This window comes from Eupeodes corollae, chromosome 3, assembly GCF_945859685.1.
Source record: "Eupeodes corollae chromosome 3, idEupCoro1.1, whole genome shotgun sequence".
Classification (NCBI taxonomy): domain Eukaryota; kingdom Metazoa; phylum Arthropoda; class Insecta; order Diptera; family Syrphidae; genus Eupeodes; species Eupeodes corollae.
Window position 1 is genome coordinate 28541326 of NC_079149.1, and position 23723 is coordinate 28565048.

Below are 23723 nucleotides of genomic sequence, written 5' to 3' on the forward strand. Positions count from 1 at the left end.
AATTCCTAAACAATTTAAATTTTCAGAAATGTGCCCTTTTCGAAATTGCATATTCGAATTTAGTTTTTAAATTAACATTCCGACGGGTCTTGCTAAATCCGTCTTATCGTACGTAAGCACGTTTTTAAATAGATAGAATTTAATGAATGTGTTTTCACTATTTGAAATTATTTTTACAAATACTTTTTATTTATTTTATTAATATAATAATAATAAATTGTTTCCGAAAAACTCTCAGGAACAGAAAAGGTTTGGAGTTTTATCGTAACCACTTTATAAATTATATTTATCCAAGAGTGGTAATTTTTTAAAAAATACGAGAGTGGTAATCTTTCTTAAAATATAATTATTTATTTCAAATTAAAAAGTGTAGTGGAAGTTTTTTAAAGTTTATAGAACATTTTAGAGAGGTGGCGTTATTTAAAAAAATATTATCGAAGCGGTTTTAATGATTCCATTGATTATTGCCTTACTCATAAATAATAGTTCCTAAATATTACAAATTATTTTCTGGGCTCCAAAAAAAGTTACCAGTGCATTTTACTCTAAAGTTGGCTTGAACACGGTATTTTGAATAACTATTTTTTCAAGTAAGACCATTTTGAGTTAAAGATTATATTTATAAAAAATTTTATAGTAAACAAATTCCAATTTAATAACCTAGAATTAAAGAACAATAAGTTTAAGAAAAATTGAAATCATGATTAAGAAAGTTATCATGAAAGAAATTAGTGTGTTCTTCCGGCGCTATTCATTTAAAATTTACTTTCAAACTCTCGTTGGACATTCTAAATGTTCTTCATTTTTAAACCTCAGCTTATGATTTCAAGTACGAAAACCCAAAATAATATAAATTTAAAAATTGAATAAACTAATCTCAAAATCCCTCTTTTTTTCGTCTACACTAGGTAAGTTTTATATAATTTTGGACGATTTTTTAAATGAATTCCAGCACTTTATGAAATTGTTATACATGCACAAAAATCTTAGAGGGCGTAACTGCAAAATTTCAAAACTGTATATGAAGAACATCATTATTTCATTAATTTGTTTAGGTGTTCAAATTAATTAATTTAATTAGACTTGATTTAAGCTCAATTTTAAGAGAAAACCCAAACTTAAGTTAAATTAACTAAAATTTCCTACCTGTAGATTATCAGTCCTTAATCAAGGACTATATATAGGACATATTTTTGAAAACTTCTTCCAGCACTCCAACCACACTTTTATTAATCCACCACTTATACTCCACTAAACACATACACTCTCACTTTAAAATAAACTCTAAACGTTAATCACTTTTCATAACTTCAAAGTTTTTTCTTTCTTTTTTTTTTGTTGAACTAATAAAAATGTTAAGTTAACCAACAGACATTTCCAAGAGTTGTTTAAATTTGTATACTCCTTCTAGTTCAGCCAAAAGTCCTTTCAAAGCCCGAAGATCTTATCAAGCCAAGGGTAGTAAAACTAATGGAAGAATTTTAGAAGCAATAGCCTTTTTATACCCTTCGATGATGCTGATGATGGTAACGATGATGATGATGATGATGATGGCAGCGCAATTTCAATTCTTATAAGCCCCAACCAAAAGATGAGCCCAATTTTCTATATCATTTAACATCATCAGAATCAGAATGCAACAACCCGAACTCGCTCGAGCCCAATTGCTCGGTCGGTATTCGCAATTCGCAACGCGCAAAGAATTCACAACTCTGTTACTATTAACGCATGCGGCTTGCGACTCGTGGCAAGCGGCTGAGATGTTGAAGTTTTGAAAATCGAAACAGAATGCATCGCCTATTTGTATGCATTGGTGAGAGAGCAACAAATAGTCGAGGAACGAAACAATGGCAAAAATTTGAATGAAAAGATGAGGTAAATTCAAAGGAAATGGTTTCCATTTCCGGGATATCATTTTGAGTATAGCAAAAGTAACAGAAGTTGTTGTCGGTGGTGAGAGAAGAAATTTTGAATTGTATGCAGTTTAAGCTGATGAAGGTAGAGGTATGTACAATGTACATTTACTTTTGACCGAGTTTTGTTTAAAGAGAAGTATTCTAAAAGAGGTCTAGTTGAATGTTTTAAATGTTTTGTAAATAAAAAAAATGTTTAAATAGCCAAAGATGAATTTTTGAATTTAAAATGTGTGCAGTCACAGAGTTACAGGTAGGAATAGATATATATTTTTGCTAACCTGTATATTAAAAGTAGAAGCCTAATTTCTTAAGGTCTAACATATCAGTTTTTTAAGCAAGATGGTTGGTTTGTAGGTGATATCTTATCGTTATATGTATTTGGTCTTCCAAAAAGACGTTTCTTTTTGAACAGAATGCCAATTGGTTAGCTGTCAATACTGAAGCTGTAATTGTTTTAACATTTGACAAATAAAAACAGCTCTATGATTAAAAATGGAATTATACACGCTTTAGATAAATTAAAATAAAATAATAAATTGGGTGGCGCAACAATCCGTTGAGAACTCGGGCCTATTGACTTATAACTCTCAACCATTCCTGTGTGCGAGTACTGTTGTCTGGGATGGAGGGGACCTACAGTTTTAAACCGAATTTGAACGGCTACAAAAACTACTCTTGGAGAATTTGTCAATTCTTCTCAAGAGGCAATACCCGTGAAAGCAACTTTAGATGACATAGGCAGGAATCGAACCCAAGACATCTGGCATGACAGTCCAACGCATTAACCATCATGCCACGGGTACTGGCAATAGATAAATTAGGTAGCGCAAAAGTCCGTCGAAAACTAGTGTCCAGCGACTTACAATTCTCTATCAGGGATAGACTAAAAGTCCCAGTTTTTATGCCGAATCCGAATGGCTAATTTGAGAAGCACTTTTCATGACAAAAATTACTCTTGGAGGATTTGTTAATTTCCAGCAAGAGGCAGTACCAGTGAAAAATTGGATTGAAACCATTACTTCTATCATATAGTCTTACGTACTAACCAAATTGACAAAATTTACTTCAAAAATTTGTATGGGGGGAATACGCTATGAAACGGACGGGATATGAAACAGACACTATAGATATCTCAAAAACTTTTGAACGCAAAAAATTATTGTTTTGGTTGTTGGCACCACTGATGACCATATATAAACCCACAAAAAAGACAGACTCTGGCATCCATTATTTAGTTTACTTTTGCGCACGTGTTTAAGGCTCATTAGTTTTGTAAAAAAAGCGTATATTTGCAATGTGATTAAAAATTCAATATTATCCTAACCTACAATTGTGGTGTTTTTATCTGTTGTGATTATTTGTCAAAAATATAAGGAGCGGTGATTTATAGTTCTATCAGACCTTAATTAGTTAGAATTTGGTCGAACTGTTTAAAGATTAGATTTGCAATGAATTCGACAGGTGCCGTCGCTGTGAAACGGGCGTCCGATTCAATGGGCCAGTGGCTGTCCGATTCATTACTCCTGCATGGAGTTTGTTAATACTTATTAATTTCTAATCATTAGATGCCGCCGAAAGAGAGGTCTTCAACTGCGTTTACTTATGATCCAAATATTGGAAAAAAAGGATTTTTTACACGTGAACAAGAGCAACAACTTGCAGATTATTTAAAAAGATCTTCGATGATGTGCTATGGACACACAACGACAAAGGTGAAAGAGTTAGCTTATCAATTTGGAGCTGCAAATCATGTAGAACCCGAAAAATGGATTAAGCAAAAAAGGCCACAAAGGATTTGTTTCGTGGGTTAATGAAGAGAAATTCTTCATTATCAGTAAGCAAACCTGAAAATACATATATATTCAGGGCAACATCTTTTAACCAAGAAAATGTGTGTAAGTTTAACGAAAATATTGCAAGCATATTAAATAAATAGAAAATTGACCCTCATATTATATGGAACCTTGACGAAATTGGGGGTTCAACAGTGACCAATCCGCCAAAAGTAGTCGCAGCCTGAGGGTGCAAAGAATTTTGACAGGTGACATTGGCAGAAAGAGGACAGTTAGTCACAATGCTTGGATTTATTAATGCTTCTGGTGGTACCGTTCCTCCTGTGTTTGTGTTTTCTAGAGTCCATTTTAAGGAATTTATGTTACAAGGTGGTCCAAAGGTATCACTGGGTCTAACCAACCCAAGTGATTGGATAACTGAGAGAGTTTCTACAATAGTATGGAGTCCATACCTGCGAAGCATATTCAAGATGAGGACGAACATGGCAATTATACAAAGAAAGGGTAACATAGGGATCATTGAACTCCCTTGCCCAGCGTTTTATAAAACCAAGCATAGAACTTGCCTTATTAACAATAAAATTAATGTGATGTGTAAACTCTAAGTTGGAACAGAAATGTACACCTAAATCTTTAAATGTGGAGACACGACAGAGTTTTTGCTGTGATATACAGTAGTCAAATACGTTACTGATTAGTTTTTTAGTGAAAGTAATAGTCTGGCATTTTAAAGGGTTGAGTAAAATGCTATTTTTCCCACACCAAAATGTGAAACTATCAATGTCGGCTTGTAAAAGAATACGATCATGGTTGGACTTTATTATTTTGAAAATCTTCATATCGTCAGCAAAAATGAGAAGTTCACTTGAGCGTAGACATGACGATACATCGTTAATAGACAGGATGAACAGAAAAGGGCCAAGATGGCTTCCCTGGGGAACACCAGATTGAGCAACAAAAGGTTCAGAATGACAATTTCTAAATTTTACCTCGTAGGATCTGTTTTTAAGGTATGACTTAATCCAAGCTAAGAAAAATGGTGGAAAACCAAGAGCCTTAAGTTTAAGTAAAATAATTCCGTGGCTAAGTTGGTCAAAAGCTTTAGAAAAGTCAGTGTATACACAGTCATCTTCATAACCTTGTTCTAAAGCGTTTGAACATATGTTTGAGAATGTGAGAAGATTAGTGACGGTTGATCTTTTTTTTTACAAAACCATGTGGCTGTTCGCAAATGATATTTTTACTTAAATATGCTACGCTTTCACAAACAACTTGTTCAAATACTTTAGGAATGCAAGAAAGCTTTGCAATGGGAATGTAGTTGCTTATATCCGACTTGTTACCTTTCTTGAAAATTGGTGTTAGAAATGACTTCTTCCATATACTGGGAAATTTGCGTGTTTTTAGAGAAAGTTTGAATAAAAACGTAAGGGGTTCAACTAAAGCATTACTACACTTTTTTAGTACTATCGGGGGAATACCATCAGGACCGGCTGAACAGTCATCATTCATCGCAGATAAAAGATCAAGGACCGTACTCTGTAGCACAGGTATGTGACTACAGCTAGTTTGCGAAAAAGTGTGAAGATTATGAAAATATACTTCATCAACTTCTTGAGGGCTATTAAAAAATGACTCACGGAAATTCGTTGCGAAAGAGTTACAGATATCAAAAGTTTTATCTAACGAAAGGTTCTTGTAAGTGAAGTTAACTGGAAAGCCATCTGTTTTTTTCTTTGAGTTTACAAAATTTCAAATTTTTTTAGGATTCTCTTTCAAAGACGTGCCCATATCAGTCACATAACAAGCATATAAAAAATTAGAAAGAGATTTAAATTGGTTAAAGAGTTCAACATAAAAAGAGAAGTTGACTGGAGACATAGTTTTGAGATACGTTTTCCATGCCTTATTTCTTTTATTACGCAGTAAACGCAATTCTTTCGTGTACCAAGGATTTCTTGATTTCTTTATCGGTACATTTTTTTCAAAACAATAATTAAGGATCCTATAAAAAGTTGAAACTGCTTCGTCAATGTTAGAAAATGCTATTGTATCAGCAATTCCAGAAATGTTTAAATCTTCAGACAACTGCTGGAAATTGGCTCTTCTGAAATCAAAATTATGTAAGCAATCAAAAGAATTACTGTGATTAGTAAGGTGATTACTTAAGTCAAAAAAAATGTCCAAAGGGGGGTGATATTTGTCAATATTAGTAATTCCTGATCTAGATTCTAGAACAAGAGTACTAATAGCGTCAGAAGAAAAGACTAAATCGAAAATTCGATTTTTTGAGTTTTTAATACTGCTTGTTTGCTGTAAGATAGTAAGAAGGACTTTATCGAGAAGAGATAGTTCCATTTGTGAAGAAGAAGGAGAGTTTCCATTTACGAGGCAGCTCAATTTGCCAACACCGCGTATATTGCTGCATTTTCTAGTGAAAACAATATTTCGGGTTTTCAGAAAACTGGTATACATCCATTTAATAGAAATATGTTCACTGAAGATGACTTCTTAACATCCTTCATCACTGGCAGACCTATACCTAAGCTCCATAATGCTGAAGTATCAACTAATAATGCTCCTGCAATAATTGTTGAATTTCCGTATACCAGCGATGACCCCACAACCTCTGCTGCCATCTCGTCTTGCTCCGCTCCACAAATAACAAGCTCAGAATTGAATCCATCAACTATCGTTTTATCTCCTGAATGTATGCGACCATATCCGAAGGCGTTGCCTAGAAAAAAAAAACTCAGAACCGATCCAGGATGATGAAGAGCACGATTGTAACTGACACGACTGAGAAGGACGCATTAATGGAAAAACATTCAGCTAAAAAGGAAGTAAATAAAAAGATTATCAAGATGAAAACTTCTAAAAACATTAAAAAGCTTGAACAGTCATCTTCAGAGTCGTCGGATGTAGATTTTTCACTTCGAGAATCAGATGATTCTACTGAGACTTAATATAATCTACCAACTACATCTACATCTACATCTCATGCTAAGGGCGAACGCAGGACCCCAAATACCGCAAAAAAACAATACAGAAGAGAACTATTGTATTGTTTGTAATGGGGCTTATTTATGCAGCAATGTTGACTGGCTAATGTGTGCTATTTGTAAAAAATGGGCACGATAGACATGTGGCTTGAAGGGCATGAAGAATTATTTTTGTACTAATTGCAACTAATGCATCGGTTACGGAAAGCTATTTATTTTCACCAAATTGAAATCAAGAATAAGAAATTTATAGTCTAAATATTTTATTATGTTGTTTTTTTTTTTGTTTATCATTATTATTACAGTCATTATTATTATTATTATTTTTATCACAGTTTACTAAAATGTTTAAATAAAAGTTATTACAAACATTGTATAATAATATCGCTCAAGACAACCATTGTCCTATTCAATGCTACATGTATTATGAAAAGGACATAAGTAAGTTCTAGAAATGACGATCTCAAGGCAACCTAGCCTGAGATCCAATTAGCGCTGTAGTGCGCCGTTTTGATATAAGTAAGTTCAATGGCGGATCCAAGGGGGGGTCGTAGGGGTCATGACCCCCCCCCCTGGGAGATAATTTGTTTGCTTTTTCACAGGAATTCCCTTCAATACAAAACTAATCGTATTGCGTTAATGGATATGACCCCTATTATATTTTGAATTATTTATTTTTTGTATATGAAAACAACATTTATATATTACTTCCTTAAACTTTGTTGCTAAAAGTACTACTTTTGACTGAAGATTGAACCAAGAACATAATAAGAATCGGATATTCATCCTTATTCCAAAAAACAGAACTAATTCATCAACTTTTGACCAATTGACGATCCAGGGGGGGGGTCACATGAGCCAAAAAGCTTATAACAGTTAAGTTGTAAAAGTAAAGATTGCATTTAAAGATTTATTAGTAATTTAACGACATTCACCAAAAAGTGGTTTGCTGTCAAAAACAACTTAAATTTTTATTTTCGCTTAATTTAGAATTTGATAAAACTTTAGTCTATTTTCATAGAAATTGTTTCTAAGAAAAAAAAAATAAATATTCAGGTTCTTAAGAAGAAACTTTGAATAAGAGATCATGAATATTATATTAAGTTGCCTTTTGAATTCCTTAAACTCGCTTTCGATTTTATTATTACATTTTTTTGACACACATAAATAGTGATTATAGAAGTGATTTTTACTGCGACACATAGGAACTATATAGAAAGTTTTGTATAAGTTAACAATTTCAAACTAGAGTTTTTAATCAAATATGACATTACGACGGTAAAGAAGCCGAAAAAAAGTGGGAACCCCGATTCCTTTCGTCTGTCTGTCTTTCCAGCGCCCTACAGTCCCAACAATTGTGTTGATTTAAATTAAGATTTTCAGCCTATTAAAGTAAGGCGTTTTTTTCATTTTATTGATACGAAAGATAACAGCAGACCCCACAGAAATTTTTTTGTTCAAAATGTGATTTTTCTAAATCTTTCTCTAAATTTGGTGTTCTTAATTTGGCTTCTTTCTACAAGAAAAACATATTTTCGTATTGCTCCAGAAGTGTACCATTCAAAAAACCTTAATTTTGTTATTAAGTTTTCTCAAGAACTAATAGAACGATTTCAAAATTCTACTCTTTCTGTGCAAGCTCTTGTCAATGATCAAATTTATGATGATATTTTATGATCAAAAATGTATTTTTTTTATTTTTAATAAAATACTTATTTTGTTTACAAAATCCGATATTTCAGAAAGGGGACAACATGTTTTGACGAAATTTCAATGTAAAATGTTCATATATTTATAAGCTCTTTATTTAGTGCTTATACCTACCAAAAATATTTTTAAGACAAAATTTGAAATGATTTAAAAAAAAAATAGGTTAATCTAGATTTTGACAAATAAAATGGCATTTAAATTTTTGAAAAAAACTTATTTTGCAGGTACATTTTTAAATCTTAAAATATGATAAATATTTTTAAACAGACATTTTGGAAGAAATTATCAAGTTCTAGCGACCCAGACGTGCGTTTCATTTCTTTCAAAATTGGTTTTCTGTTGAATACAAAAGCTTTAAAAAAATAAATAAATCTACTCTTAAAGTGAATTTGCTTTGGATGCTCTAGAACTGAGCTTCAAACACCAATTTCAATAGTACAAATGTCCCAAAAAAATCAAGTGACACTTTTTTTAAATTAATCGCTAATTGAAAAACATAATAAATGTTTCATATCTATTGATATAAAAGCTTTGAAACGTGTAATTTGTGAGTACTACAAAACTTTTCTTCCCAACTTATTTGTTTACTTACCTTACTTTGTTTTAATCTAATTTTTTAGAGAAATTATATACTTAAATGCAGCTATTTTCTTGAATTCAAGAATCAAGCCTTTTTGTCTCTACAATTTTTAAGTTTTGTTGACGCCTTTATAAGATCAAAATAAAAGTAAGTAGACTGATAACGAGAGTAATAAAAGACTCCAGGAAATTGATTTCGAAAAAACTAAATTTAGCTCTTAAATATGGTATATTCAGAAAACTGTTAGAATCTTGGAATGCTTTCAAATGAGTCATCCAAATTAAATAGTAAAACCATACCTTTGCTGGACAGCAGTGTTATCAATAATTTGATAACTAAACTTGGCATTTTAGCAATTATTAAATTTTGTTGGCATCCTTTACAAAACATTAAAGAACATTTTTAAGCGGTGAGTAAAAACTCATCTAAGTATGTGACCCCCCCTGATGAAAAGCCTGGATCCGCCCTTGAGTAAGTTCTAATAAAAAAAATATTTCTTATTAAAAAAATTAAATTTTTATAAAATAGGGTGTACCATATTATATCCGAAATAATTAGGACACTTTATGAGTTTCTAAGTTTTTAACTACAATATTTAAAATTAAGAAAAACGTCCGTTTAATAGCGTATCTCCTATGTACCCTACAAGCAAACAATAGCAATTTTTGAAAAAATAGTTTCTTGACTGTAATAATTGTAGTACCCGTGGCATGATGGTTTGTGCGTTGGACTGTCATGCAAGGGGTCTTGGGTTCAATCCCTGCCTGTGCCACCTTAATTTAAAAAAAATTAATTTTCGCGGGTACTGCCTCTTGCGAGGAATTGACAAATCCTTCAAGAGTAATTCTTGTCATGAAAAAGTGCTTTCTCAAACTAGCCGTTCGGATTCGGCATAAAATTGTAGGTCCCCTCCATTCCTGACAACATTACTCGCACACAGGAATGGTTGAGAGTTGTAAGTCACTAGGCCCTGGTTCACAACGGACTGTTGCGCCACCCCATTTGATTTTTTTTGACTGTAATAATTATTATTTGACCACGAAAAATCTCGTAATTGAAAACCTTTAGACTTTTTATTCGGGAGCACTTAAATAAGGTCTTTGTCAATTCTTACTAATCTATTAAGGACTTAAAAGATAGAAACCTTGAAACATTGAAAAGGATGGTTAAATTTTAGGGCCGGTGTAAATGTGAACTAATACTAAACTTCAAGATTTTGTCTGCATTTTATTTGACACTTAAGTTAAAGTTATTCGGGATAATTATGAAAATAGAGGTTCAAATCAAAATGCATATCATGCACTTCGTGATTTTTTCAGCCAGAAAAATAGTGAGGTTTGAGGAGATGCATAAGGACTTGCATTTACACGCTATGTTTCCAAAATAAGGTCATTCAGGCAGTTACTGTGAGTGTGAATGGTTTTCGATGTCGTGAGATTATAACTAACTTTGAACAATGTTCGTCGATAAGCCAGGAACATTTAAAGAGCTAAAGAACCCTAAAATATGCCTCAGCATCATCGAAAATTTGGACCATCGGATGTACGCCGCCGACGTCGTCGCTAACTGAACCATATCAATATTATCATAATAAAAAGAAATGACAATAGTATCCTAAACAATTTGTGTTTTATACAAAATCAACATCGGCTCTTAACATTTAACCATCCTTTAAATAAAATGCATATATAGTATGTTCCTGAAAATAAACTACCGAAGTGAAACCTGAACAGCTGTCAATTAAATTATTCTTTAAACATTTTAAATGTTGAGGAATCACTAGCGCCACCACCACATCCGTCAATGTTTAAAACTAAAATTCATTGGGTCATGAGAGTACTAAACAAAACCACTATTTATGAAGACCTAAATCCTTCGTGCAAATCCCCCACCAAAACCGATTTATTTACATTGTTGTACCTGCAATGGTAAGATAGGTATTTCAACAAAAAAATCGCTTGTTTTTACGCATACATAGAATTAAGTAATGAGTTTTGCGGAGAAATGCCACGCACACATTTGAGTTTTGAGGGGAAATGTCTCGCACACATTTAATCGCTTTATGAATCAGCTGTTTGGTTAAACTTGTAGGCAATCTAAGATGGCTAACGAGGACGTGAGAGTTTTTTTGGTACTAAATATATACTCCAAAGATATCTTCGCAACATTGTTTCATTTACATCGTAAAGAAATTAATAAAGTTTTGTTTCAATCAAACGCCACAAGCTAAAAGTCTACTTCATCTATCACCAAAACACCCTATAGTGAAATTTTGATTATAATTTTCATTTTAGAACAGCAAACAATATAATTTGCCAAAGCCAACAGTTGTTTTTGATAACAAAAAAAAACACACAAAAATAAATAAAAGTAAGTGCCCTATACCTAGATACTCATATAAACGAAAACTAAAACACATACAACGTTACACACGCCTCATCTCAACACGTTTGTGTCGTTGATTGGTTAAAAATCGTTGCCATAAAAATTATTTTAATTATAGCAAAAAGGTGTAGATATTATCAGTGCTTTGCTTTATGGACGAGTTAAATGTCTGTTACCTTTTGTTTGCCTCTGCATTTTTAATTTATTGCAAGGTCGATCGTCAATCGGGCATGTTGTTTGAAAATATTTTTAAAAGAAGCGTTTTGTAAAAAAAAAAACTGAGAGAAGTTAATCCAATATCTTGTTTATTTACCTGCTATAACTATAATATTAAAAAGGTAATTACCTATAATTGTAACTGTTTTAAAATAAATGTTCTGCGTTTTGTTGTTAAATTCGTTTAACTCAAAAAATGTATTTTTACTAGTGATATATTTGCATAAGTGATATTTATGATAAAATATACAAAATAGTTTAAATTGTGTCAAATTAAACAATAACAAACTGTGACTAAAAAAAAGTTTTGAAGATCTGTTATTTAAATAAATAAATCTTAAGACCAGAATTGCATTTCAATATCAAAATCAAGTGTTTAACACATTATTTATTCAAGATTTCAAAAAAATTGTTTCACTCTACTTTATAAATAAAATGATAAACTATTTCATTTACGTTTCGAACTGTCAAATATGTTTGTAAAGATTACGATCGATTTTCATTAATCTTAGTTTTATTTTATTTGTCTCAATGACACTTGATACAGTTTTTACAAACACAGAATTGTGACATCCATGATTCAATATTTAACTTGAATAAATTAACTCAACTACTTGACATAAGCCACTTGAAATCGCCAAAATACTAAAGCCTTAAACGCCTTAAAAAAAAGTCGCGATTGTACAATATAGTCCTTTTTAGAACTGAATTACTACCTCTGAGTTAGCAAGATTTTCATTCATTCTAATAATTTTTGAATGTTTCTCAATTTTCTAGTTATTTAATTTCAAACAAGTTAAGCATAATTTGCTATCATTTACCAAATAAGTCACATTTTTTGAAATCCGTTAAGACATCAGTCTTTAATTCTTATCTATGGTAACAAAAAAAAACCTTCAAGGTCTACAGGAGACAGATTTTATACCGTTTTTATTTTGTTTGCTCTTAAATACTTAATCATGAATAACATAGTTATTTGTTGTACAGAAATGAAGATTATCTCTTTTTTCTTAATAATTAATTAAGGATCCATAATAATCAAACAGTGTTTGTTGACGTTTTTCCACAAATCGTTCCATTTTCCAGTCTATGTCGGATCAACTTAATCCAAAATTAAAGATCTTGATGACAGTTATTTTTTACGTCAAAAATATTATAATCATTATTAATTTAAAGTAATCTCATTATTCTAAGAAATGTGTATGCTCTTACAAATCTTATGACTTTCCAAGAATTTTTTTATGTAAATATACCTGCAGCTATAAAGAAAAAAAAAGCAGGATAGATGTATATGCCATAAAAACCAAATGTGTGTTCTGCACTTCAAATATGCACAAAAAAAAGGATAGACAATCTTGAAATCACGCAAGTTAGATAGAGATAGTAGACGAAAAATACTAAAATATTCATAAATGTAGATTAAATAAAATGCTATAATGCAGATATGAAGACGAACATGTTGAACAAAAACACTCTTTATGAAGATATAAATCCTTCCAAAACACATTCCTTGTCATTGGTATACCTACTTGCAATGTTGATTAAAAGATGTGAATTCCAAGAATCATTTTTGGCTTGTTTTAACGCATGCTTAGAACTAACTTATGAGTTTTAAGCGCAAAAGCGTTAATTACATCAACTAATAAATAGGATCTTCGCTTTAACTTCTAGGCAAACCAAGATGGTTACTGAGGATTTCAGTATATCTTCATATAGATCGTTTTTATGTTCATAATCTTGAATCACTCTTTCAAACTTTCGGTTTTTGGTTTACAACTATACAATTTTTTCTTAATAATTCCAGATGCAGTTACATGTTCATCCACCATTAGTTCTTACATCTGCATTATGATATTTCCTATAATTTAGAATTACAACAACAATAACATTTTATATAGATTTCAATATTTTCATTCTCTTCTAATGCAAAAATAAAAGTTAAAAAAAAACCATTAAGATTAATTTGTTTAACTTCTTAATTTAAAAATAGAAGTCTTCACATAAATTCGAAAAAAAAAAACAATGATATAATGAAAAGGGAGTATTTCTGTTTACCATGTTAGTTCGGAAATCAATCATGAACAAACTGAATTCCAGTTAATTCTTAATTAAATGTAGCTTTTCGAGTTAAATTGTTCTGAAGTTCACTTCTTACCATAAATTAATTGATTAAAGTTTTATCCAAAAAAAACGCATTATATGATTAACAACTTTAATAATCCTTAAAGTGGATTTACATGTATGTATCTGCATCGGTAGAATTCAGAAAGGTAGAGAAGGAGGCAGATGTGTATATGTCCAAGCCCGAAAGTGAGACAGAATGCACTAGTGGTAATACCTTTTTACTTCCTATAAAATACCATAACTTTTTGACAGTACAGTGCTGCCGCAAGCCTTCAAGCAAATTTAATGAAATAAATCAAAAAACCTAATGCAGAGATTAATTTCTTTCTCAAAATCATTAGTTTTATAATATGTAGTACCTATACTTAAATCAACAAACTTTTCTACTATTATTTTTGATAGAGAAACACATCTTGTAATACGCTGAACGCACTCACATAAATATAATTCACATCCTTATAGAAAACCACAACTGACACGTCGCTGTTTTCATTATCGCAGTTTTCCTTTCACCCTGACATTTCTAGCAAATTATTCTCAAACCCAAGTTTTCTTTTTGTTTGTGGTTTGATTTTACGATGGAGAAGAAGTGAAATTAAAAGAAAAAATATAACTTTTGCAATTAAAAATCTAGTTTTTCTTCTTCCAATCCAATACAGACTAGTTTCAGTTCTTAATCTTGAATATACCAATTTCAATTAATCTCAACAAAACAAAATAAACATCAATGTAAGTAGAAAAAAGGGTATAAAAAAGTGTCAATTTTGGTGGAAATCGATTTTACTTTCGAGGGAACACCTTTTTGTCGAATCGAAAGTAAAAACTTTAACAAAAAATTAACTTTATACTAAATCTAACAACTTATTCCTAAGTGCCACATCAACATGGTTAGTTGCTCAATTCTCGTACATAGTTACGAAGTTAGATCACTTCATTTTGCCCCCGAGTCTGCTTTCCTCATTTTGTTGAGAATTTTGTCAACGAGATTCAAACCTAAAGTTATCAGTACTTGCGTTGCGATAAAGTTTACTCAATTTATTTATGCCTATGTTTGTTTCCATTTAGTTTATATTATGGTAATGGGGCTTTTGATCTTTTGTGTATTTTTATTTATATTTTGACCATACAGCTGTTTTTTGTTGATATCGTATCTTGATTTGGTTGGGGGACACCTCAACTCTGTTGCTCTTCGTCATCACTTTTCTGTTCACCATATTTGATCCCCCTTCTCAGTTGACCCCTCAACATTGTCTTGAATTCGCAAATTTTGTATAAGAGGAAATTTTTCCAACTTGATAATTTTTCTAGGGCAAAATTTATTTATACAATAACAAAAAAGAAACTGCTTATCAGCTTTTTTATTTGTTTGTCTTTTTTCAAGTATACAATAATTTAATTTTATTTCAATTTGTTGGCATTTAGAGACTTTTTATAGTATGTACGTGATGTAGGTATGTGGAGAGCGGGTGGACGGCTGGCGTGGCGGCGGCGGTAGCGTCGTCGGTTGTTTATTTAACTGAAAAGTATTCGCGATCACTGCTCCAGCTCTTCTAATACTTGTTGTGTGTACATTTTCTAGTTTTTAACCTTTTTTTATATATTTTTGTTTTGCCGATCTCTTGAAGCCGAGAAATGGGTAGGGTAGGTAGGTATACCTTTACAGCTTAAACTAGAAATTGTAGGCGTTAGTTTGTTGCTGTTGTTGTCGTCTGCTGGATGTTGTTTTGCCATTATTTTTGCAAATATAATTTTCGCGATCGATTTGGTGTTTTGTTTTTAATAATTTTAAGACACGTATGTAAATCTTTTGAAGTTGTTCCTTTTCACTTAACTCAGTAAAAATTTAACGTTGATGTTAATGTTTTTCGATTTTGCGTTTCTTGTCTAGAACGTTAAATGTATTACAAAAATTTCGGTCTCAATCAGATTGTGTATCTCCTTTCTGACTTAAAAATAAAACAACTTTTTCTTTTTTCTTTTTGTTTCAAACCAACATTTTTAATATATTTTTTGTGTTATTGTTGATAACAAAAGCCCGTTTGTACTTTACGGTTCCATGATCAGAGCTCTTAAAGTTAGAGAATATATCGCAAAGAGTATACCTATCTACATATACAAGCTTCTATACCTAAATATTAGTCGCAATTTATTAAAAACCGGTGTGTTACAGAATGACCGACAAATGTCGTCATTCTCTTTATAAATTAATTCAACTTCAATTGAATGAAAAGTTTTGTTTGAGTGTTGTTGCATAACAAAATGTTTTGTTGATATTTTAAAGATATCCTGTTTTTTGTTTGGCTTTATTTATTTATGTTTTGATTGCTCTATGCCGAAATAATTGACTTTTAATATAATTATTATTCATTAGGCTTTTAAACAACACAGACAATGCTCTTCAATTTGTTTCGAGTATAAACATTTAGTGATATCGATTCAAGGGGTGACATTTAACACTTTACCAGAAATCTTTATTTAGTACGATGGTTGTTGTATTTTTTTTTAAAAGGACCAATTTTAAAGGGAAATAATCCAGTCTATAACACTGAAAAACCGTTGAAAATAAAATTTTAAGAGGTTCCTAAAAGGTGGTTTAGTTTTAAGGGCCGACATTGATTTTGAACAAAACACAAATACTTAAATTATTGTTATCAACTTCCCATAGGAAGTTATTGAAATGGTTCCGATTTTTCGAATTGAACATTTTGACATTTCTCGACGTTTCAAGGTCCCTAGAGTCGAAATGAAAGATTTTTAGAAAGATGCCTGTTCGTGCGTGTGTACGTACGTTTTTTTGTCGTCCATAGCTCAAGAACCAATAGAGATATCGATTTCAAATACATTTTGTTATACAGATAATAATGCAGAAAGGGCTCTCAAGAAAATTGCGTGAGCGGTTTTTTTACCATAGCAGTTTGAAAAAAAGGTGACCCTAAATATCTTACAAACCAAAAACGCTAGAGACTTGTATTAAATTTTATATAATATACTGTAACGTGATATCAAAGAAGTATATTTTTGGAAAAAAATCCATTTAACGGTTTTTTTTATAAATAAAAAAAAACTGAACAAAAATTTGTCACCACCAAAATTTTACGACTTAAATATGATTTCATCTTCAAAACAATTTTGTGCAACGAAGAATAATGTTTTTGACATCTGATAAAATAAAAAATAAAAATTAAACAAAAATTAATAAAAGTTGGTAAAAATTGATTTTCGACTCAAATATCTTTTCAAAAATTGTAGATATTAGCTTTAAACTCATTTTATTTTTCAAAAAATATTGTTTCTAACATTCAGTAAAATTTTGAAAAAAATCGAATTGACAGTTTTTGTACAAAAAATTTAACAAAAGTTGGTAAAAATTAATTTTCGACTCAAATATTTTTAAAAAATTTGAAATATTGGCTTCAAACTAATTTTATCTTATAAGAAATATTGTTTTCAACATTCGATAAAATTGACAGTTTTTTTTACAAAAACTAAAACTCTAAAAAAACAATACTAAGACTTGGTAAAAATTTACTTTCGACTCAATTAGCTTTTCAAAAATTAAAAATATTGGCTTGAAATTAAAAATATTGATTCAGATATTGGATTTAATTTACTTTTATTTTTCAAAAAATATTGTTGTCAACATTCAGTAACATTTTGAAAAAAATCGAATTGACAATTTTTAGTACAAAAAATTGAAAACCGGAAAAGAATAACAAAAGTTGGTAAAAATTGATTTTCGACTCAAAAAACTTTTCAAAAATTAAAAATATTGGCTTCAAACTTATTTTATTTCACAGAAAATATTGTTTTCGATATTCAGTAATTTTTATACAAAAATCCAAAAGTCCGTTTTTTCATGAAAATAAAATCTACAAAAAATAGTACGCAAATTTGGTAAAAATTGATACGAGTACATATAGACAAACTTTTAAGCAAGACAAATCGACAGACGGGATGGGAAGTTATCAGTGTGGGTCGCATCCCAGCCTTTTTTTACGATTATTTTAAAACGGTTCAATAATGTATGAAACAATATATTGGCCAAATGGCCGCTGCCACACCTCTATTCGATGGTCCAAATGTTCGTTGACTCTGAGACATATTTGAAGTTCTTTGTCTTTAATATGCCGAATAATCTTATCATTGTGCTTATTGACGAATCCACTGAGGTCAAAATGTGCCTCATCACTTAGATGATTTTCTTCGAAAATTGATCATCCAATGTTGACATTTCTTGCCACCATTTCAACCATTGATGAAGCTTGAAATGGTAAAGAATCTTTAGTTCTTCAGTAAATTGCACCTTGTAAACGTGTAAATGAAAATCTTTATGCATAATGTTCATCGACGGCGAGCGTGAGATGTGCAATTTTTAGACACGACAACGAGTTTAGGTGGGCGGTTCTTGAGACACACTATCCCGAGCAGCAATATTTTCTGCAGTTCGAGCTTTTCAATAGCCGGGTCTTTTTGGTATTCCATATATCCGCAGTAATGCGGTTTTTATATTTGAAAGTTGATACAATTGAATATTTGCCAGAATAATTTATCAAAAAATTGCGAAACTCTCACCAAGGGTGAAATCGTGTAAGCTGATTTTCGATAGTTGACTATCAAAATCAAGAAAATACGTCTCTGTAATTTGATAGTCGATTTCAAAGTTTTAACCAAACAATTTAACATAAAATAGAAGCTTCAAGACGTGAGTTTGTTCGTAGACTACTACATTAACATGTGGTGTTGAAGCGAGCTTGATACTCGCTCAAATTCTTTATATGCCTGAATCGAGTTGAAATGAGCTTGATTCACTTCGATTCCGGTCGGGGATCGGAGTCGAGTCAAAATTAGTGAAGAAAAACCTGTGTGGAGGAGTTGGCTTTACAGATAATGCATTATGGTCTGTTTATTTGCATGTTTGTGTAAAAATATAGTTTTGTTTTAATCAAATTAAAAATAGCACATACAGTAGGTAGCATATTCTAATAATGGGGCTGAGCTATTCAGTTTATCATTATTTAACACGAATCAGTATCAGTTAGTCCATTTTCATTAACAAAACTAAATAAAATAAAAAGTAACAGATTTATTATTTCCAAAATGGAAAACATATGATTCTAAATGCACAACTACTCAACGAACAAAGCCATCGGGATACAAATGCAATATCAATCGTACCAACATTTGAGAACGAAATCACCCATCCGTAGTTAGATTCTACTTTAACTTATAACGTTAGTATTCACACTGCCGATATTGTTTTTGTTATTCGTGTAAAATCCTACTATACTATGGATAGATTGTTCATCAAAACACGGGTAACGGACGGTTTTATTATGTTATTAAAAAACGAGTATTTGTTTGGAGAGACGAATGGATGTTTATTTCATTTAAAGGAGGAAAAAGCTTTTCTGTTTATCCTTGATTACTTACGATTTCCATATTACCTTATCTTAACTTGATGCTAAAAAAAAGTCTTAAGATGTAAAAAACTATGATCTAAGTGAAAAATTGTGATAACGCAAAATAAGACGAGCAGGAAACTTTTCTTGAAAATTTTTGATTGTTACTTATGTGCCGGTTGTTGAAAATAAAAGTTGTCCACATCAATATCTTCTGCGATTGTGCTACTTTTTAGGTTTTAATAGAAAACAATAAAATTGTTTAAAATTTATATTACAGATTTCCGCCAAGACAGCTCGAATAAAAAGCTTCGAACAGAAGCAGGATTTTGAAAATAAAATTAAATTGAGCTCCTTGAGTAAACTAGAGTAGATGGTTTGTAATTCTAGTTACGTTTTAGTTTTCTAACTTATTATTATTATGATAATTGCGTGTGTTATGACTCTTCCTGTACTTGAATTTTTCAGCTGACGGCTATACCAAAACTTTATAAAATTCGTTAAGTTTATTCAAACTGTATTAAAATATTTATAAATAAATGAATTACTTGCTTAATTACTTGAATTTTGTCTGGGACTAATCTACAGTCGAACTCATGCAGTTGCAAAAAGAACCTACTGAAGTACCCTTCGTAGCAATAAGTCACCGGTGGTTTAATAATTTATCTTACCAAAAAATAAAACAAATCCTTACATCGTTTTGAAGAAAATAAGGTGTTTCGTTGGATATTAAAAAAAAAAACATTTTATAGATTTTGGCACAAGAAAATGCGTGCGTTTGCTATTAATCAATTTCTCTTTTCCCTTCTAACCGTTATGGTAAACTGGGGCACATTTAACGCCAGGGCACATTTGACTTTGTGATGGTGAGAAACTACAAGAGAAATACAAATAGGATGCAATCGACGAAGAAAAGGTGAAGAGGGCTATTACAGACATACGGAAAAAAACTTGAAACGCAAACATCAGCTGCTGAAAAATATGGGATAAATAGAACCACATTGATAATGCGTATGAAAAAACAGGATCCCTTAAAAGATTGGTCACATTCGGGTAATGAAAATAGCCCTGACGAAGGTTTCACTTTTCAATCGAAATATACGCCGTGCCAAACCCTTTCAAAGCTGCAAGAAAAAGAACTGGTAGAATATGTGAAAAAAATGATCTTTTCAGGCGTACGGCTTGTCAAACGATTCTTTCAAAAAATGTGTCTATGACTTAATTAAGGCTAACAATATTAGCTGCCAACCAACTGGGATAATTTCAAAAAAAAAATCATTAAAAAAGCCCGACAACTTGAATTAGACTCGTCGGATGAGATCGATAAAAGCGTTTCCTATGCCGAATCTGATAAATCTAACAGTTTCATTTCTAAACAAGATAATTTCGAAATGGAAAAAACAGAGCTCTTTGACTATAAGCTTACAGATGATAAGAAATTGGAAGTCGGCGGGCATTATGTTCTTGTGTAATTCGGTGAAAATTCTAGGAAGCCATTTTACTATGCGGGGGCATAGTAAAATGGCTTCCACAGTGACTCTACTTACGCTGTTAACTATCTAAGAAAAGCATCATTGAGAGGTTGACTTTTTACTAAACCAGCCGTTGAAGATATTTCTTTGACTTTAAGGAGTGAAATCAAATTCAAACTTCCACAACAAACACAAATCCAGCCTCAACTTCTCGTTGTCGCCAAAAATATTTCATTTGACGTTGACTTCGGCAATCTCTATATTAAATAAGATATTTATAAATGTTCCTATGAATAATTCTTAACGACCTCATGGACTGATAGTTTTTAAAATGAAGTTTTATAACCTGTTATTTTTTTTAAAGAAAGTGAATTTATTGATTTATGCTTTTTATATTGTTAAAATAAATCGTTAAAACAATTTTTGACTTTTTTTTCATTCAGAATATAGACCCGCGGAATAGACCCGCTAATCCTTTTTATACATATGATCATGAGATAAAACTAAAATTGTCAAATTTTCCCCGCGTAAAGTCAAAGGTTCCCCATGCCCGGGACACTTTTGTCAAAATTACTTTTTTAAACAAATTTAAAAATAATGTATGCAGTTGTTGTAACAGTAAAATGTATTTGTGAGTCTTATCTAGAATAGTTAAAGTATTGGAATTTATATATAATCTTATATAAAATTAAGTGTCAAATGTGCCCCAGTTTCCCCTATATACAAAAGCTGGTGTCCCTCAGGGCTCCGTTTTGTCTCCGACTTTCTTAGTTATATTCATAAACGATCTCTTGTCTTCATCTTTAATCCATTAAAGCGTTTCGATGATGACATTAACCTCAGCTTTTCATATTAATTTCTTGATTCATTTGGAATGTGAATCCTCAAAAGCATTGTGAAATGGAGAATCATTAACCGTGTTGAGTTAAATGCTTCAAAAACCTAATTCTGTGTTCTTTCGTTAAAGCGTCACCCATTTCTAATGCCACTATCTATGACATGGGCTGCACTTCCATCTAGGAAACTAATCACACAATTCACAATAGTCATTGCTTATCACAGATCACCGTTTATGGAATGCCAACATATTTGACATTACCAAAAATGGTGCTAGGTGATTAGGACTTCTCCGACGGTGAAAGAAATTTGTCAGTCCCTCTAATCTGGCTGTAATTTACAGAGTCTTCATTCGTCTAAAACTTGAATAACTCTCGCATATTGAGGCAATTCCTTAAAGCGTGAATAAGTCTCTTAAATAGAATCCAAAAACAAATTGTGGAAAGGATTGGCGACGAAACTACACATAACCCAAACATTTATATCACTTTAACACCCTCGCAATGTTTCTTGCCTTTCGTTGTTTTACCAATATTTTTAAAAAAATCTTCTGTCCCTGTCCCCTCAAACAATTCAGCCATAATACTCGTTCTTCTAGGAATGCACACCCGTTTAAAGAGATTCTTTTCTAACCGCACATCGGGAATGTGGAATGCTTTACCCAGCTCTGTTTTTCCCTATCGTTTTGATATTCAAAACTTTAAGACCAATGTGCATTGCTATCTCCTCTTTAATCCTTCCCTATTTTCCTAAAGCTCTCACTGTGTTTAAACATGTTAAGGGTATTAAAATCAACCATTTCTATTTTGAGTTTGACCCAAAACATTTTTGGTCACACGGAATTTTTAAAGGTGTTATAAGTTTCACCTGAACAACATTTTTTCTTCAGAAAATAACCAAAATTTCAAAAAGCCTTAAAACTTCCGAAGAAGTAAGCAAACATTTCATTCTTGAATTGAATAAAATTTCTAACAAAATAAATAAGTGATCTTCCGGGTAGACCTTATAGTGAAAAGAGAAATTAAGTTTTTCCGGTTAAACCGCATAACTCAATGCCTTCTGTTATTCGTTGTTTTCCGAGCTTTCGCTTAGCAATATTTCATTACATTATATTTTTTTACTGAATTTTGTTATATTTTTGATATTGTAACAAATTTATTTCTTTTATAGCCAACAAATTCCAACAACCCATAACAACAACAAAAAACAAATAACATCCTTAAAATGGCTGATGACTGTAGCTGCGAGTGTGTTTGGACGCATGAAATGGCAATCCGTCGATTATTGTCTTTGGTATGAATTTAAATTAAAATCACAAAAATTATAATAATATAAATAAATTTAATTCTTTTGAATTTTAGATTCGACAAAGCCAGTCCCACTGCACAGACACAGAATGTATAGACCGTAAGTTCTTCTCCTTTATTTTAAATTGTATGAATAATTCCTGATTCTTGAATAGAGTTTGAATTGATGAAATTTGGAAGTTGTCTTATTGAAATAAAAGTTCTCTAGAAACATAAGAATTACGATTCAAACTTTTGACGATGTTAAAAATGTTAAAATTTATTTTCTCTTTTAAATTAATATCTAGTGCCTAGTCTTCCAAGTCCAACAGGAGGAGAAGAAACTAGTTTTACCATGATGACAATGTTCATGGTTTTGGCTGTGATCTTGTATTTCATTAAACCCGATTCCATAATGAAGGTTTATAATTCAAAGAAACCCAATGGTGGACGGCCATCTGGTGGGCGGGTAAGAAACTTAAAAAAAAAAAGAAATAAATTATTTTGAAAGTAATGTTTTTATTTCTAAACAGGATCCCCCAAGTGGTGATGCACCGCCAGCTGTAAATTAATATTAATTTCTTTTTGGTTTAAATACAATTATCAAAAAAGACAAACAGAAATAACACAAGTATATAAGTACCAAAACAAAGTATATTATGTACACTTAGCCGATATTAAATGTATTTCATTCAAAAACAAACAAAAAACATCACAAACCACAATATTATTATCTTTTAAAATTTAGTAATAATATCAAAAACAACAACAACAATAAGAAGAAGAAGAAAAACAACAACAACAAAAAAGAGCTTACTTATCCCTTTTTTTATACATGCAAAAAAAAACTTGTGTATTTCAAAATAATTACATTACATATTAATGTATAGGTATTTTTTTTGTTTGTATTTATTAGCCTCTGGTGCAATATTGAATAATATCTTAATTTGGTTTATTTAAAATTTGAAATATTAAAAAAAAATACAAAACCTTTTCTTCTATT

At 31.3% G+C, this 23723-nt stretch overlaps 1 protein-coding gene across 3 annotated transcripts; it reads left to right on the plus strand.

Moving 5' to 3' along the window:
- Window positions 1-11564: 11564 nt before the first annotated feature.
- LOC129951697 (small integral membrane protein 14) lies at window positions 11565-23430 on the plus strand. Of its 3 annotated transcripts, none has more exons than XM_056063987.1 (5): window positions 11565-11724; window positions 22605-22727; window positions 22796-22841; window positions 23029-23189; window positions 23254-23430. In XM_056063987.1, exons 2-5 carry the CDS (start codon window positions 22659-22661, stop codon window positions 23290-23292), a joined length of 315 nt encoding a protein of 104 aa, XP_055919962.1. In that variant the 5' UTR covers window positions 11565-11724; window positions 22605-22658; the 3' UTR covers window positions 23293-23430. The 3 variants fall into 3 exon arrangements, with proteins under 3 accessions (XP_055919962.1, XP_055919963.1, XP_055919964.1); XM_056063988.1 differs by lacking the exon at window positions 11565-11724 and adding an exon at window positions 14272-14455; XM_056063989.1 differs by lacking the exon at window positions 11565-11724 and adding an exon at window positions 15398-15520.
- Window positions 23431-23723: the final 293 nt, after the last annotated feature.